At 40.5% G+C, this 19,292-nt stretch overlaps 1 protein-coding gene across 1 annotated transcript in view; it reads right to left on the bottom strand.

Moving 5' to 3' along the window:
- KIAA1279 (KIAA1279 ortholog) overlaps positions 1-18,451 on the bottom strand; it is a 56,494-nt gene extending 38,043 nt beyond the window's left edge. Inside the window, exons 1-2 of the mRNA XM_010852202.1 lie at positions 17,964-18,451; positions 12,083-12,181 (exon numbers count right to left, since the gene is read on the bottom strand). Of these exons, the coding sequence (XP_010850504.1) occupies positions 12,083-12,181; positions 17,964-18,389 (525 nt within the window). The 5' untranslated portion in view covers positions 18,390-18,451. The remainder of the gene's footprint in view (positions 1-12,082; positions 12,182-17,963) is intronic.
- Positions 18,452-19,292: the final 841 nt, after the last annotated feature.

Here is a 19,292-nt window from a genome sequence, read left to right as displayed (position 1 = left end):
TTTCATGTACTGCAGAAGGAAATGGCAACCCACTCCAGTGTTCTTGCCTGGAGAATCCCAGGGACGGTGGAGCCTGGTGGGCTGCCGTCTATGGGATCGCACAGAGTCGGACACGACTGAAGCGACTTAGCAGCAGCAGCAGCATACCAAATAAATTAAAAATTAACACAAAGATTTTAAAAAAAAAATTAACATGAAAAGGTAACAAGACACAAGTTTTTGAGTGCTTCCTCCAGCTCATTCCACCCTAATTTACAACCCCAAAGCAGGACTTGCAGTAAGGCTGTGTTGGCAAAACTGGGTAACCAGAGCTGCACATCCTGTTCGTGGCCACTTACCACAACAACGACCTGAAAACAACAGCTATTGCAACTTACTATTCAGAAGCGCTGTGGGACTGTAAATGATACCTGCTCCAAAAATTTCCAGGGGCAAGTAAGCGAAAAGAACTAAACTTTCAGAAAGAGAATTTCAACAGGGAAACACAACTCAGAGTATTAAAAAAAAGTACCTGCAAACAAGCATGATACAATGCATTATTAAAGACATGCAAATGCCAACTTAAACCACAGATATCCCTTGCACTAGTCAAATGGGTCATAAGACATCTACAGACAATATCTGCTACAATGGGGTTAAGAAAAGGGGAACCCCCTCCCCATGGTGCTGCTGAAATGTCGATGGTAACAGTCCCCAGACAGAGCTGTATAAAACTGCATTTAAAAGGTAAACCCATACCTGCCATATGATCAAGCATTCCAACTCTGCCGCAAAAAGACACACACACCCAAATGCGCACTGCAGCGCCTTTCACGACAACCAAGACACGGAAGCCACCAAAACGTCCATCGACCCCTGAATGGGTACAGACGTGGAAAATGTCCACAATGCAATCTGACTCAGGCATGAAAAAGAATGTAATCATTCCAACTGTCAGAACATAGTTAAACCTAGAAATAATCCTACTAAATGACATAAATCAGAATCAAAAATGCAAAAATCCTAAGATATCACTTATAGGTGCAATTTACACATGCACACCCATGAATTAACCAGAAAGTATAAACAGAGCAGAGACTTGAAACCAAACTTATAGTTAAGTGAGGAAGGGATAAATAGGAGGTTGAGATGTACAAATGCAAACTATTACCTAGAAAACAGATAATCATCAAGGAGCAGTATCTCTCTAGGGAGGGCTACTCAACACTCTTGTAACATCCTAGATGGGAAAAGAATGCACGTATATGTGTAACCGGAAAAGACTGTGTATACTTACACACACAATGTACTTCAAAAAAATAAAAATTAATTTAATATAAAAAAGCTCTAACAATGCACAAACTTTGGGGTGCTTCCTCTGGCACCCTGCACTCTAATTTACAACCACAAAACTAGATTTGCTCTAAGGCTCTGTTGGCCAGCTGGGGTAACCAGAGTTGGGCATGAAGAAATGCTGCCTCTTGGAGGCTGCTTCCCACAACAACCACCTAAAAACTATTGCTATTGGAACTTAATATTCACAAGCACTAGTAGGTCTTAAATCATACCCACCTTCCAAAATTTCTAGGGAGTAACTCCTAGAAGCAAAAGAATTAAACACAGGGCACACTTTCAAGAAGACAACTTCAACAGGGAATTACAACTCACAGTGTTTAAACAAAAAAGCATCTGGAAACATTTGCAACATGTGAATTATTAGACATGCAAATCAGAACTACAAGAAGGTATTATTCCCTTGCACCAGTCAAAATGCCACGAACCAGAGGTCTACAGAGAATAAATGCCACAGTAGGATTAAGAAAAGGGGACCCTCCTATGGTGTCAGCGAAATGTCAAAGGTCACAGCCCCTAGAGAGACCATTGTAAAAGTGTCTTTAAAAGGTAAAACCAAGCAGTGATGTAGCATGCAGCAGGCGAAGACGACGCACATGCCCTCGCTCCTTCCACTTTCTCGCCTCTATCTTCGAGGCAGTGGCAGCGCTGTCCGCGATCTGGTCGCCAACACGCAGCTCTTTGTGCGCACCGAGGAGCTGCACACTCTCAAGGAGACTGGCCAGGGGACAGCCACCCAAATCGAGACTCATGTAGCCTCACCTCACTGGAGGGCTTCACTCTGGAAGATCAAGTCCTGCCTCCCGGCAGGCACCACCCTACAAGATGAGGCTACTCTGAGCCACTGTGGGGTGGAGGCTCTGAGCACGCAGGAAGTAGCCGGCCGCATACCTGGAGGTAAAGCTCATGGTTCCCCAACCCATGCTGGGAAAGTAAGAGGTCAGACTCCGAAGGTGGTCAAATAAGAAAAGAAGAAACCAATGGGCCAGTCAAGAAGCATACGCAGTACTGCTGCTGCTGCTGCTAAGTCGCTTCAGTCGTGTCTGACTCTGTGCGACCCCAGAGACGGCAGCCCACCAGGCTCCCCCGTTCCTGGGACTCTCCAGGCAAGAACACGAGTGGGTTGCCATTTCCTTCTCCAATGCACAAAACTGAAAAGTGAAAGGGAAGTCGCTCAGTCGTGTCCGACTCTTAGCGACTCCATGGAGCATTTATTAATGTTGTGCCCTCCTTTGGCAAGAAGAAGGACCTAGTACCAACTCTTAAGCCCTCTGTAACTTTGGTTTTCTCTAATAAAGCCACTTAGCTTTTAAACAAAAAAAGGTAAAACTACAGCCACCATGTGATCTGGCAGCCCCACTCTTAAGAGTAAGTGCACAGCAAAGCAGACGTCCAAAAGACACAGGCACCCAAACACGCACTGCAGCACCTTTTACAACAGCCACGATATGGAAGCCACCAAAATGTCCATGGACAGGTTAATGGATAAAGAAGTGGAAAATGTTCACAATGTAATCTGACTCAGGCGTGAAAAAGAATGTAGCCATGCCCGTCGCCAGAACATAGCTGAAACCAGAGATAATCCTACTAAGGGAAGTAAGTCAGAATCAGAAAGGCAAAAACCATGACAGCCCTTATAGGTGCAGTTCAGCAGGCACACTCACAGAGTAACTGGAAGACATAAACGGACTCAGATACCCGAAAACCAAATTTATGGTTACCACAGGGGTAGGTAGCCTGGAAGAGAGAAATTAGGAGGATGGGATGAGCAAAAACAATTACCTACAAAGCAGATCATTAACAAGCAGCAATATCTACCAAGAGAGGTCTAACCAACACTCTGTATCAAGCTTTATGGGAAAAGAATCCAAACACACATATTACACAGCTATGTGTAACAGGAAACGAGCCTGTACACCTGCAACACACACAGCATGTATTTCATGTTACTCAAAAAAAACCTCAATCTCCACTGACACTGGATTGGATAAAGATGTGGTACATACATACCACAGAATATTTCTCAGCCGTTAAAAAGAATGAAATAATGCCATGTGCAGCAGCATGGATGGACCGAGTGTCGTATTGAGTGAAGTCAGTCAGGGAGAGAAGGAGACATACAGTATGACATCTCTCATATATGTGGGATCTATAGAGAAACGATACAAATGAACTTCCTTACAAAACAAAGGGACTCACAGACTTATAAAACTAACTTGCAGTTGCTGGGGGGAAAGGGGAAAGGGATAGTTAGGGAGACTGGAATAGACGTGTTCCCACTGCTATATTTAAAACTGATAACCAATAAGGACCTATTGGATAGCACAAGGAACCCTGTTCAATGTTACGTGGCAGGCTGGATGGCAGGGAAGTTTTGGGAGCACGGATACACGTACATGTATGAAGGAGTCCCTTCACTGTTCACCTGAAACTGTCGTAACATTGTTAATCAGCTATACCCCAATACAAAATAAAAAATTCAAAAGAAAACAAATTAACCCAAAGAGAGGCAATGAGACACAAGCTTTGGGGTGCTTCTTCCTGCACACTGCACTGTAACTTAAAACCCCAAAGCAGGACTTACTCTAAGCCCCTGCTGGCTAGCTGGCGTAACTAGAGGTGCGATGGAGAAATATTTCCACCTTGAGACCATTTCCCACAACAACAACCTGAAAGCTATTGCTATGGGAACTTAATATTCACAAGCACTGGTGGGCTGTTTCAATACCTGCCCTCCAAAATTTCCAGAGGTGATTAAGTGAAAAGAATTAAACACAGAGCATACTTTCAACAAGACAATTTCAACAGAGAAGTATAACTCACAGTATTTTTTAAAAAGCTCCCACAAACATGCACAATATGGTGAATTATTAGAGACATGCAAATCAAAAGTACAACGAGGTATCCCCTCACACCAGTCAAATTGGTCATAATCAGCTCTATAGAAGACAATAACTGTTACAATAGGGTTAAGGGTACCCTCCCGTGTGCTGCTGAGATGTCAATAGAAACAGCCACCAGACAGAACAGTATAAAAGTGCCTTTAACAGTAAAACCGCAGCTGCCGTATGATCCTGTACTCTCACTCCAAAGACTAAGCGCCACAATCCAGACTTTGAAAAGACACAGGCACCGCAGGACCTTTTACAACAGCCAAAACACGGAAGCACCAAAATGCCCACTGACAGTTGATGAAGAGGTGAAACGTTCACAATGCAATCTGACCTGGCATGAAAAAGAATGTAATCGTTCCAATTGCTGGCTCATAGCTGAACCTAGAGATAATCCTACTAAGTGAAGTAAGGCAGAATCTGAAAGGCAAGTATCACATGTCACTTATAGGTGCAATTTACACGTGCACATCCATGCATGTCTTCTTACCAAAGAAAGAAGCATGGAAGGAATAATTTAGAAGTTTGGGATGAACAAATACAATCTATTTCCTACAAAACAGACAACAAAGAGCAGTATCTACCAAGGGAGGTCTACTCAACACACTGTATTAACCTGTATCATAAAGAATCCAAACACACGTAGATAAATGTGCATGTGTAATAGGAAATGATTCTATACGCTACAATGCACACAACATGTATTTCCAAGTTACACCAGAAAAAATAAATAAGAGACATAATAAGAAATGAATTTGGGGTGCTTCTTCTGACGCACTGCACTCGGTAACTTACAACCCCAAAGCCGGATTTGCCCTAAGGCAAGCCCGGGTATGTGGAGGTGGGTGTGAGAAAACGCTGCCTCCTTGTGGACCTTTCCCGCAACAGCAACCTGAAATCTGCTGCCTCCGAGAACTGTCAGTTCAGTGGCAATGAGTCAGACACAACTGAGTGACTTCGCTTTTTCTTTCTATAGTTCCTTTTGGAGAAGGAAATGGCAATCCATTTCCTTCCTTCAGGCAAGGCAGTGTTCTTGCCTGAAGAATGCCATGGACGGAGGGGCCCGGTGGGCTACAGTCTATGGGGTTGCAAAGAGTCGGACACGACTAAGCAACTAACACACACACACACAAGCAAGCGAAATGAATTAAACACAGGGCACATTTTCAAGAAGACAATTTTAACAGAGAAGTCCAACTCAGTGTTTTTAAAAAAAAAAAAAGCACCCAGAAACAGGCGCAATATGATGAATTATTAAAGACATGCAAATCAGAAGGTATCCCCTCACATCAATCAAAATGGTCATAATCAAGAAGTCTACAGACAATAACAGCTACAACAGAGTTAAGAAAAGGGGACCCTCTGATGCTAACAGCCACTAGAGAGTACACTATAACAGTGCCTTTCAAAGGTAAAATCACAGCCACCCTATGACCTGGCGATCACACTCCTAAGAGTATGTGTGCAGCAAACCAGACTCTGAAGAGACTCATGCACCCAAACGAATACTACAGCACTATTTACAACAGCCAAGTCATGGAGGCCACCGAAATGCCCACAAACAGATGAGTGGATAAACAACTGACACGTGCACAGAATCAAACATAACTCAGCCATGAAAAAACATACAAAATGATGCTATTTGCAGTAACCTACAGTCCACGGGGTTGCAAAGAGTGGGACACAAAAGGGCGACTTCAATTCATGGACTTGTACATAATTTCAGTAAGTGAAGTAATTCAGAGAAAGATATAATATGATATTACTTGTAGATGGAATAGGTTAAAAAAAAACTGACACCAATGCACTAATTTGCAAAAATGAAACAAACATTCAAACTTCAGAAACAAACTTAACAGTCACCAAGGAGAAAGGTGGTGGACAGGATATATTACGAGGTTTGGATCAACCTATACACACTAATCTGTATGAAACAGATAGTCAACAAAGGCTTACTGTATAGCAAGAGGGGTGTACTAAGCAGTCTTTAATCATCTGTATGTGAAACGAACTAAAGATGAATACATAAGTGCGTATTTACCTGAAGAAGACTCTGTAAACCTAGAACAAATACCACGCTGTAAATCAAGTTTACATCACTAAGAAATTCATATTAAATTTTTAAAAAAAACAAGGAGTTTTGAGACACGAACTTTTGGGTGTTTATTCTGGCACATTTCACTCTAATTTACAAGCCGGGAAAAGGAATTCCCCTAAGCTCTAGTTACTGCAATAGGAAGAGTTGGGTGTGAAGAATTCAGCCACCCTGTGACCATTTCCCAAACGAGCAACCTGAAAATCGACTGTGCAGCACAGGGAACTCTACTAAACACTCTGTAATGGCCTAAATGGGAGAGAAGCTAAAACGTGTGGATATATGTATACGTACAACTGATTCACTTTGCTGTATACCTGAAACCAAAACAACATATAAATGTACTGCACTCCAATAAAATTTTTAATTCTGTCGAGAGTAGATCTTAAGATTCTCATCACAAGAAAAAAATTCTAAAAATGTGTGGTGATGAATACTAATCAGGCTTACTATGATCATTTCAAAATATACACATATATTGAATCATTATGTTTTACACTTTCAACTAACATTATATGTCAATGATAACTCAAAAAGCTTTAACATAAAAGAGCAAATTAGCAAGAAAACACAAAAATTGAATAAATATGCGTAAAAAGTATGCACACTTTCAAAAGAGAAAATACAAAAATGAAAATAATACTTTAAAATTACCATTTTAATCAAGGAAATTCAAGTTAAAATGAGACATTTTGCCTATATTAGCGAAGAATTTTTTCAAATCTATGTAGGGAAAATATGTGAAGGAGATGAGAACGCTCATATACCAGTGGTGTAAGAATACATCGGGAGACTTTTTGTAGCAATTTTATAATGACTGACATGCTTATAAAATGGTCATCTTCCAAATACTGTATAGCATCATTGATATGTGGAATCTTAAAAAGAAAAAAAGAGTGAACTCCTAGAAGCAGAATAGAATGGTGGTTGCCAGGGGCTGAGGTGATGGGAGAAATGGGGAAATGTTTGGCAAAGGGTACAAACTTCAAGTTCTAAGAAAGTTCTGGGGATCTAACGTACAGCATGTTGACTATAGTTAATAATACTGTATCGTATACTCAAAAGTTGCTAAGATGGTAAACCTTAAATATTCGTACCACAAAAAAAAATAAAAAGAAAGGTAACTTTATGGGGTGATGGAGATGTCAGTCAATCCTGTTCTGGTAATCATTTTCAATATATCTGTGAATCAAATCATCACACTGTGCATCTTAAACTTACACAAATTATATGTCAACTGTATCTCAAATCTGGAAATAAATCAATGAATGAATGTTTAAAATTCCTCTGCAGGGCCTCCCCTGGTGGTCCAGTGGTTAAGAATCTGCCTTTCAACACAGGGGATGCAGGTTCGAACCCTGGTCGGGGAACTCAGATCCCACGTAACATGGGACCACTGAGCCCGTACTAGCCACAACCAGAGAAGCCCCCGTGCCTGGCAACACAGAGCCCACACACTGCAGCAAAGATCCAGTGCAGCCAAAAGAAAAAAACGAAACGTATGGTAATGTCCAAAATCAGTAATAATAAAATAAAATAAAAACCTTCTAGCTTGTAAGATTGTGTCTCTTCAACCACCAGCACCCAAAACCTGCTAATAAATAACTCTTCACAACTACAGAATGCATTTTCTTTTATTATTCTATATTTGAGCAATTTTATGGAGGAAAAGAATCCCTTTATTTTAATACAATAACTAATATGTCACCTTGGAAAGCAGCAGGACAAAGAACAAGAGTTTGGGATCAGACAAACCACACTTAAATTCTGACTGTGTCACACAGTATATGCTTATCTCGCTGAATCACAAAGTCCTTACTTATAAATGGGAATAACAGTATTTCTTTCATAGTGTTGTTATGAGAATAAAAGGTAGCCTGCTTCAGCACTCAATAAATATTAGTCTTTATTAGTTGCATCTTCTAAAACTAAAACATTAGTTTTATTAGTTATATCATCTAGTTCATCTTTACAGAGCCTTACAAGAAAAAATGTTAATATAGTTGTAATCACAGTGTATATGTTAAACGCATTTTCCATATACTGATGATCCAAATACTTCTATCATTTTAATGGTTACATTACATTGCCTTTCTAAGAGAGTATCATCATTTATTTAACCATTCTACAATCACTGGATGTATACAGCATATTTTCAGTGACTCTGCATTAACTACTTTATTATCTGCTTTCCTGTTTCCTATCTTCAAATTCAATGATTCCTCACTTTGTTTCAATCTCTCCATTATCTAGAACTATATTTTGTATGCATAGATTTTTAAAAATGGCATTCTAACCTGCCACTATTAGGTTAATAATTTATGAAATATTTTATTCAAAATTATTCATTATTGATACCAAACAAGTAGAAAACCATATAAGCAATCAAACTTCTCCAACTAAACACTAGCTTATACATTTGTAAACTGAAACTCTCCATTAAATTCATTCAAGCATTCACACAGTAGTAACACTATTCCTTTTTTGGTTGCTCTGGATGAACAAGGTAAAATATCACTCACTGGTTATCAAGAAATAGATACTGTTCTAGATGCTGCAGTGAATACAATAGCAAAAACATCCTTGTCATCCTGGGGCATACACTCTAGTACTGAAGATGGGTGATGAATAAAATATTAAAATGAATAATATGTTAGTGACAAGTGCAAAGCAAAAAAAGCTGGAAAGCCGGGGCAGGGTAGGAAGTATTAGGGAGGCTTGGTTTGCAGTGTGAGGTGAGTAGCCAGTGAGTCCTCCTTGGATGGGAGACATGTGAGTCAAGATCCGAAGAAAATGAGGGAGCGACCCAGAGAGATATCTAGGGGAAGAGCAGTATTAGCAGAGGAAACAAAGTGCAGGGGTCCTGAGCTGGGAGCTTATCTGGTGAGTTTTAGGAACAGCAAGGTCAGTGTAGCTAGAACAGAATGAGACGGGGAGAGTAGCAGATGAAATTAGAGAAGTAACTGTAGCCAGATCAGAAAATGAACTTGTAGGTTTTCATGGGTCTTCAGAGTCTACTGAGTAGGATGGGAAAACCATTGAAAAATCCGAAGAAAGGAGTGATGTGATCTGATTTACCTTTGAACACGGCTGAGAACAGACTGAAGGGGGTATAATAGCAGGAAGACCAACAAGAAGGTTACAGCAAGAGATGATGGTGATAGCAGTGGCCTGATTCTAGATATTACTTTGCCAACAAAGGTCCGTCTAGTCAAAGCTATGGTTTTTCCAGTAGTCATGTATGGATGTGAGAGTTGGACCATAAAGAAAGTTGAGCGCCAAAGAATTGAGGCTTTTGAACTACAGTGTTGGAGAAGACTCTTCAGAGTCCCGTGGACTGCAAGGAGATCCAACCAGTCAATTCTAAAGGAAATCACTTCTGAATATTCATTGGAAGGACTGATGCTGAAGCTGAAGCTCCAATACTTTGATGGCCACCTGATGCGAAGAACTGACTCATTGGAAAAGACCCTGATGCTGGGAACAACTGAAGGCAGGAGGAGAAGGAAACGACAGAGGATGAGATGATTTGATGGCATCACTGACTCGATGGACATGAGTCTGAGCAAGCTCCGGGAGTTGGTGATGGACAGCGAAGCCTGGTGTGCTGCAGTCCATATGGTCACAAAGAATTGGACACGACTGAGCGACTCAACTGACTGATTCTAGACCTAACTTAAAAGTAAAGCCAAAGGGACTTCCTCAGTGATCCAGTGGCTAAGACTCCACACTCCCAATGCAGGAGGCTTGGATTAGGCCCCTGGTTGGAGAGCTAGATTCGCACACCACAAGATTCCACACGCCACAACAAAGATCAAAGATCCCAAGTGCCGCAACTAAGACCCAGCACAGCCAAATAAATAAATAAATATTAAAAAATAAAAGTTAAGCCAAAAGAATCTGCTGAGACGGTGAGTAGGAGAGAAGTCTCCAAGGTTTCAGGCCTCAAGGTGTTCATTGCAAGCAAGGTAGGAAGGGGAAAGTATCAGAAGCCCAATGTTAGACAGTAGTTTTAGAGATACCTACCTTCCTCATAAAAAGTGCAACTGTCAAATCAGCAGTTTGGAATCAGAGAGGTACAGACTGGGGATATTAATTTGGGAGTCATCAGTATAGAGATGGTATTTAGAACAAAGAAGTGAATGTAGATGGAAAGAGACACCCAAAAACACTGAACTCTGGGTACCCCACTGTTTAGAGGTTGGAGATAAAAAGATGAAGCAACAAGAACTGAGAAGAAGGGAAAACAAACACGTGGAAGCTAAATAAAAGAAGCAGTCGGACTTCCCTGGTGGTCCAGTGGTTAAGAATCTACCTGTCAATGCAGAAGACATAGGTTCAACCCCTGGTCTGGGAAGATGCTGCACAGCAACGGAGCCTGTGAGCCACAACTACTGAGCCCACGCCTGGAGCCCACACTCTGCAACAACAGAAGCCACCGCAGTGAGAAGCTTATGCACTGCAGCCAGAGAAAGCCCTCGTGCGGCAACGAAGACCCAGCCCCAGAGTGGCCAAAAACGAAGAAATAAAAATACCACTTGGTATAAAAGAAAAAAAGAAGTATGTCAAGGAAGAGAGACTACCCAACTGAGCCAGAGACCAGACTGAATAACTATGCCAAACGCTCAAGATGAAGACTAAGAATTTACTACTGAATTTAGCAATATATGAATCACTAGTGAAACTGGTAAAACATTGATTCTTAATCTTGAGTTTGAAAAACCTCAAAATACCTGGTTATTTAAAAAACTGCTACACATAGCCTCAGAACAAAATTAACTAAATACATTTTAATTTCACAAGACTGCTAATATTTTGTAACAGACTTCACTTTTTAGAGCAGTGTTAAGTTCACAGTGAAGCTGAGAAGGTACAGAGATTTCCTATTGACCTCCCTGCCCCCAACATGTACGGCCTCCTCCAGAAAGTCAAGGGGTGCATAAAATTTATTAAGGAAATGAATGGCAACCCAGAGGTGTTACAAAGTTCACCTCTGTAGGACGGTGAGCCTCTAAAGCCCAAGTTTTCAACGTGGCTCTCTAGAGCCCTAGAACTAGTCCTACAGCACCTCTTGTGCTACCACAGCAGGGAGGGAAGAAGGTATCTGTAGTGGATTGGGCTCAGGCTTCTTCTGACCTGTTTCACCACAGTAGCTCTATCAAGTTTTATATATTGTATTTCAGAGGGGTTTTACAATTCAAAAAAATAAAGTTATCGAAAATCACTGCCCTGAAGCAGTGCTTCTCAAAGTGCAGTAGCCAAACCAGTAGCAGCAGTCGCACCCGGTTAAAAAGGTACCAACCCAGACCTACTCACTCAGAGTCAGGGGTGTGAGCACTGTATTTTAACAAGTTCTCCAGGTGATTCTGATACATGCTGAAACTTGAGAACCAGTGCCTCCAAAATTTCAGATATTTTGCTTAAGTACTGATAGCTGTTTGCCTTCCTCTAAGCACTGCTATCCTCGGTAGAAATCAAAATAGAAATTTTGCAAGTATCAGTATTTCAGGATATTAGAATAATATTTCTTATACAGTAATACTTGGATTAAGACCTTATCCAAGGATTATTTTTAAGAATGCTAAAGTCTTTAATAAAAAATATTAAATAATTTTAGCTATTAGGTGACCACATAGACAGTTGTATAAAGACATCCCAAAGCACACTGAAAAGTCATATTGTAATATTAGGAATGAGGAATTCTTAACACCAATTCTTAACTAGTTTCAATCAAAGATTAAAATTTATCTGACAAGCAACATACCTCTTTCATATACTGATTATATAGAGCTTCGGATGATTCTAGATAAGCTTGTGCAGTTTCAATTTCTTCTCTTTCAGACCACAAGATACCCAGGTTATTCTGGAAAATAAAAAGAGAAAAAAATGACAATATAAATCATCCAATTAAGTAGTTTTCATAGTTTCAAAGACAATGCTTACCTAAATAGTACTAGTGTCTGATTAACAATGAATTAATTATTCATAATACTATTGTCCTTATGTCACAGGAGGAAGGAAGAAGAAGAGGAAGAGAAGTCGCTCAGTCCTGTTCGACTCTTTGTGACTCCATGGACTGTAGCCTACCAGGCTCCTCCATCCATGGGATTTCCCAGTCAAGAGTACTGGAGTGGGTAGCCATTTCCTTCTCCAGGGGATCTTCCTGACCCAGGGATCGAACCCAGGTCTCCTGCACTGCAGACAGATGCTTTACCATCTGAGCCACCGGGGAAGAACAGGAGACAGTCACTAAATTGGGTTCCCCAATGATTCCTGCCTTCTGGTGTTCGTGCCCTTGTACAATCTCTTCCCTTTAAGTCTGGGCTAGATTTAGGGACTTGCTTCTAACAAACAGAACACGGCAACAGTGATGGATGGTCCCCTCCAACATCAAGTTACAAAACACTATGGTTCCATTTTGGGTGCTCCCTCTTGCTGTTCTCTCTGAGGGAAGTCAAATGCCATATTTTGAGCCACATTATGGTGTCAAGGAACTAAGAGAAGTCAACAGTCAGGGCCTCAGACCAACAGCCTGTATGAATCCTGCCAAGAACCACACAACTGAGCTCGGATTCTCTAGTTAAACCTTCCAGCGCAGCCCCAGCAGGCCAATAGTCTGATGACAGACCTTGAGCTAGGGGCAAGCCAGCCTGGATTCCTGTTATCTCAGTAATTAAGTTTCAAGCTGCTGAATTTGGGGGTACAATGTTACATTTTAAAAACTAAGTCAGTTTTCCCTCTGCTACCCAACTCTTTTATCATAGGGCAAATCAGGCCTGTGCTGAAGACTAGCTCCTGCTTAGACAATGGGATTAGTCAGCCTCCCAACCCTCAGGACAGTCTTTCAGGCACAGGGATTCTGCTGAGGCTGGGCTTCTACCATCTTTTTTGCTTACTCCCCCAGAGAGAAGGGAACAGGATAAGGAAACAATGTTTTTAAAGCAAATTCTTAACCTTGGCCCAAGAACCCACAAGTTACCCACGAAGAGAATTCAGAGTCTATGAATGTGGATGGGGAAACATTACAAAGTCATTTTCACTATATCCTCTTACAATTTAGCATTTTTCTTTTCAGGTATGAAGGCAGGAAACAAAATGTAACAGTGTTACAGTACCTGGGGTTTTGTGGTCTATAGAAGTGAAAAAAATCTTTGTATTATAGCTCACAGATATCTCAAACTATCATTAATATTCAATAATACTTTAAAATTATATTTAAAAACATGTTATTTAATGGACTCATAAGGAACCTTATATATCACTATATCATACATTTGTTTTTAAAAATATTTTGATAACTTCAATATTACTGGTTTCTTTTGCAACCCTCTACATTTTATTTTATACATTTAAAATTATTATTCTGTTTCATGAAATACAGGCTTCAGTAGACTGCAAAAGGGGCATGTGGCAGACACAAAAAAATGTTTCGGAATCCTACAGTTTAAAGCTAATATGATCGCTGCCCTGGAACATAGACCTCTGGTCCTATGGCCTTACATAGTATACCTATTCTAGTTTTTTGTTTTTTTTTTAAGTGACTTGATCAGTTCTCAGCATCTAGAGCTGCAGGTAGGTTATGGTGATAAATTACTGAGATGGGGCAATTCTCTCCTCTGTATTTCTTTGCAGTACCCTGGGGAAGCTTAAAGACTCAGTACTAATTTAATGATTATTCTGCCCATCCAGCCTCAAGAGTATATAATCTCCCTTAAAACTCATTTCTTGAATTTAGAAATGAATCCACAAGTTACCTCTTCTCACCCCCTGGGTCAATTCATTTTTCGTCTGAGACACTCCATTTGGCCATGACACCAGTAAACGCAAACCCAGCAGACTGTACCTAACTAGAGAAGTATCTACTACCAGGAACTAGTTAGCCACATTTACTCTATTTAGATGGGATGGTGATGCATTTAGGCTGCTAGATCCAGGGTAAGCTCTGCCACAGAAAGCACCAACTCTGGTGTGTAAATCTGAAACCAAGTAGAGACCTAGAGTGTGTCTAGAAATGACACAGGTTTTCCTTCTGAACCATAACTTACTGAGGTCCTGAAGTTAAGGACCATGCAAGGGATCTAAAACTGACCTGACTTTTCAAAATACTGTTAATGTTTTGCTTCAGTGTTTCCTCCACAGAGGTAATCTTTTTTTTGATGTGCTAATTATTTTTACAATATAAATCCCATAATATATCAGAAAGTACTGTATCATTCACTGAGCATCACCATGTTCCTGCCCTTGGGATAACAGAATAGGTAAGGGAAAAAACTGAATCAAAAACAGCTAAAGAAGTACTACTAGTGAATTCTACCAAACACGTAAGGAAAAAATAATACCAAGTCTACACAAATTCATCCAGAAAAACAAAGAGGAAAGAATAGTTCCTCTATACCAAAGACATAACAAGAAACTACAGACTGATATCCTTCATGAACAAAGATACAAAAAATACTAACAAAATTTTAGCAAATTCCATCCAACAGTACATAAAAAGGGTAATATCTGACCCAACTTTGGCTTGGCATCACAGGAAAGAAAGGTTGGCTTAACATTAGAAAAATCAATCAATGTAATTCACCATATTAACAGACAAAAGAAAAAAAAAGAAAAAAGATTATCTCTGATGCAGCAATGAAATGATGATGATCAGTGAAAGAAGTCAGACAAAAGAAGAGCATACACCATATAAGTCCATTATGAAATTCTAGAAAATGTGGGGGAGGAGGGCAAGAAGGGAAAGAGAATACAGGAGCGAGTGAGGGGTTACAAATGCACCTGCACAAAGAAACTTTTAGTGGTGATGGATCTGATCATTACTGTGATTGCCGTGACTGTTTCATGGGAATACAGAGATGTCGAAATTCATCAAATTGTATACTTAGATACTTGCTGTTTACTATATGTCTGCTGTACCTCAGTAAAGCTGAGGTCCTCCTTAAACATATATGTCCTGGCAGTGGGGAGAACAATCTACTAATTTGTCAAGTTAAATTTTGCTCAGCATGATAATGCAAGTGTGTATTTCTGAACCAACATAAATCATTTCTAAAGGCTGCATACTGCTCTTCTATGTGGATGTACCAGTACTTATTTAACTACAAAGCTACTCACTAATGTTTATTTTATTCTTTTCTTTTTTAAAGTAACAACGATATGACAAACATCCATGTTAACAGACCTTTGCATACCTGTCTCAATATTATTTTACAATACTGACGGGAAATTTTTAAGTCAAAGTCTTGACTCAGATACCTACTGATCTCCAGAAAGTTCTATGGATTTATATTTCCACCAATAATTATGCTAATGGACAGTATCCATCTCCTCATAGTTTCTCCAAAAATGAATGCAATCAATATCTTTAATAATCTCTGCCAATGTGATACAATTATTCTATACCATCCTTTCAGTCTGCTTTATATTAGTAAGGTCAAATCTCTCATCAAAGCAAATATTAAATGTAATAAAAGGCCCCTGTAATAAACAGATCAGCTGAGCAGTAGACTTCAGAAAGAGACTAGCATAAGCCGAATCTAAATAATCTTGCCACTGAGGAACATGGTATATCACTTCTTTTAAGATTATCAGTTCTATTATCTCACCCTTTGTAAATGTAATTTCTAAAAATAACACTTTTAACAAATTATTGCTTATAGACAGAATACTATTGATATTATATATTTACCATATAACCTCCTGGTTTGGTTTTGTTAACCTCCTGTTTCATCAAACAGTTCTAAGACTTTTATAGTTGATGACTTTAGGTATACATAAATCACATTAAAAAAATGATTTTTATTTTAAAAGATTGATACTATTTTTTGCTTTCTATATTACTGCAATGGCCAGAACTTCTAATCAAGATTTTGTTCCTGGTTTTAGTAAAAATATCTATAATAATTCACCATTCAGAAAAAGCTGGCTGTTCAAAATGCTGTAAATCATTGAATGTAAGATGTTACAATTTTTAAGACACAATTATTTTATGTATCAACAAGAAAACACTGCCAAGTAAATTTTGACATAAAATCAATCAGCTGTAAGATGGATCCTGATTTCAGAGATATTAATATACTTAAGAACATGCACATTAAAAGTCACAAAAGTACAGTAAATACTGGAGACCTATAGTACATAAATTATTTTAAAAGAAATGCAACATCTTATCCTTTGGCTTTCTTACTAGGTGCTTTGTAGAGGCCTGTGTATTATGAAAAAGCGTGTTGAAAAGGTAGAGGAGCCTCTCCTCTGCTGCCTTTGTTGCTAAAAGAAAAACTTGTTTTCAGGATGAGAGGCTTTCATTGAAGGAAAAAAGGTAGGAAAAAAAAAAAAGAAGGTTTCTATTTTTGAGATAGGGAAGGAATTTTTAAAATCTTCATTAAGATCTTAGGAGGAGAAGGCAATGGCACCCCACTCCAGTACTCTTGCCTGGAAAATCCCATGGACAGACGAGCCTGGGAGGCTGCAGTCCATGGGGTCGCTGGGAGTTGGACACGACTGAGCGCCTTCACTTCACTTTGCACTTTCACGCATTGGACAAGGAAATGGCAACCCACTCCAGTGTTCTTGCCTGGAGAATCCCAGGATGGGGGAGCCTGGTGGGCTGCCGTCTATGGGGTCGCACAGAGTAAGACACGACTGAAGCGACTTAGCAGCAAGATCTTAGGAAGCCAAATGGTTGAAGAAAATTTCAAATAATTGAGATTTTGTTTGAATTCAACATCTTATGGATTTCATTAGATCATTCATCCACTCAACAAACAAACCAAAAATGGTCTTTTGTGTGCCAGGGACTGAGATTACAAATAATAAGCAAAAAAGAGCTATAGTTCCTGTTATTATGTAGCTTTTAATTTAATTGGGCCATGATAACAGAATATGTCCTATACAATGTCCTTTTTAACTCTGAGACCTACTAAGATCAACTGAGGTAAATGTTCCCTGGATCACATATACTAGGAACTGGAACTACTGAACGTAAGGGTTTGTGAGCTAACTTAAGCAAAGTACGTGACACAAAAGTTCATACATATTTGTATTCTGAACTGTTATGTTCCCAACGAGAACGTCAGATTTATTTCTTAATAAACCAAGCACCAGAGAAATACGAAACAGTTAAGTATTAAAGAAATCAAACGTATTAGGAGGAAGTCAGTTCAGAATACAACGATCCAAAGAAAGTTAGTAAAACTATGAAGTGAATCTTGAAATCGGTTTTGAAGAGTGGGCAGGAATTCCCTGAGAAGCAAACGAATGACTATGGCAAGACACATCTTATTTCAAATTAAGAATGCACTCTAATTATTCCCTACAATTTCCTTGAGATCTGAAATTAATAAACAAAGTACTTCGGGTTTTTCTTAATAGAATGAACTGGATTTGGAAAGGTGGAGGGTTGGAAAGAGCATTTACAATGTAGGAGGGTCTTGGGTAACCGATGCGTTGACTACGACTAAGTGAAGCAATGTGATGGAGTAAGCGAAGAGGATGGAGACGGAGTTTGGAAGCCGCTTACCACAGAGGTTTGAAAACGTGGGGACAAATTGTGCCTTATTACGTTTGCCTTTGGTCTCGGCAGGAGTTGAGGCCCCTCTCCACCCATTGGCCTCCGGCCAACAGCAGCGGGCCCGCATCTTTCTCACCTGCGCCTGGATGTAGAGGGAGACGCAGTCGTGCAACAGTCGGTACTTGCGCAGTAGCCGCAGGCATTTTACCAGATGCTCCTCCCCCGCCGACAACTCCTCGGTGTCAATGTGGTTCACCCCGAGATGGAACTCAATAACCGCTCGCCTCACTGCTCCCTGGGCGACGGGCCCCTCGGCCTCCACCAATTCAGCCGGCAGCCCCAAAGCGTGTTCCCCCGCGCCCAAGCTATCATCGGCCTGCGGTCGCTCATCCTCGTCCTCAGGAGCGGGTCCCAATAGCGCCTTAACCTCTTCCAGCAGCGCCCGGGCGCTGTATTTCGACTTGTACGGTTCCTTCTCCGGGTTTTTATGCAGTTCCACCCGTGATAAGGCCAGTGCAGTCTGGAATTTCTCACGAATCTCGTCCCACGGAGAATCCGCCATAGCGGCCTGGTCAGCCTCGGTTTCAATTGGGACTCCCGCCTTCCTTCTCTTTTGCGACGCTTCACTTACGGCCGCCACAGCCCTGCGCCTGCGCATTGCGGAACGCCAGCCAATGACGTACTGCCGGGGAACAGCAGTAAGCTTTGCAGTGACCAATGGGAAGGCGTAGTCGTCACCACAGCAACCGTTGTCATGGAAAGGAAGCTGTCCGAAGGTATTACCATTTCCAGCCCAGTCCCGCCCTCTGCGGCAGGGAGTCTCTCTTGCTTACTGGTGATATCGATTGACTAACAGATCACAAGGAAATGTTTACAAACATAGCTGGGTAACTACTCTCGTTAATTGCTATAAGCTGAAAGGCAGAAACGTTTTGACAGTATATAACCCAGCCCATCAGTGGATAAAAATGTAACAAGGATCCGTGTATTGTTATTAATGTATAGCCTCTATGAATGTCACCCTGTTTATTTAACTTATATGCAGAGTACATCATGAGAAACGCTGGACTGGAAGAAACACAAACTGGAATCAAGATTGCCGGGAGAAATATCAATAACCTCAGATATGCAGATGACACCACCCTTATGGCAGAAAGTGAAGAGGAACTCAAAAGCCTCTTGATGAAAGTGAAAGTGGAGAGTGAAAAAGTTGGCTTAAAGCTCAACATTCAGAAAACGAAGATCATGGCATCCGGTCCCACCACTTCATGGGAAATAGATGGGGAAACAGTGGAAACAGTGTCAGACTTTATTTTTCTGGGCTCCAAAATCACTACAGATGGTGACTGCAGCCATGAAATTAAAAGACGCTTACTCCTTGGAAGGAAAGTTATGACCAACCTAGATAGCATATTCAAAAGCAGAGACATTACTTTGCCAACAAAGGTTCGTCTAGTCAAGACTA

This window comes from Bison bison, unplaced genomic scaffold, assembly GCF_000754665.1.
Source record: "Bison bison bison isolate TAMUID 2011002044 unplaced genomic scaffold, Bison_UMD1.0 scf7180017864309, whole genome shotgun sequence".
Taxonomy (NCBI): domain Eukaryota; kingdom Metazoa; phylum Chordata; class Mammalia; order Artiodactyla; family Bovidae; genus Bison; species Bison bison.
Note: the sequence above shows the minus strand (reverse complement) of the source record. Positions and strands in the feature narration are given on the sequence as shown.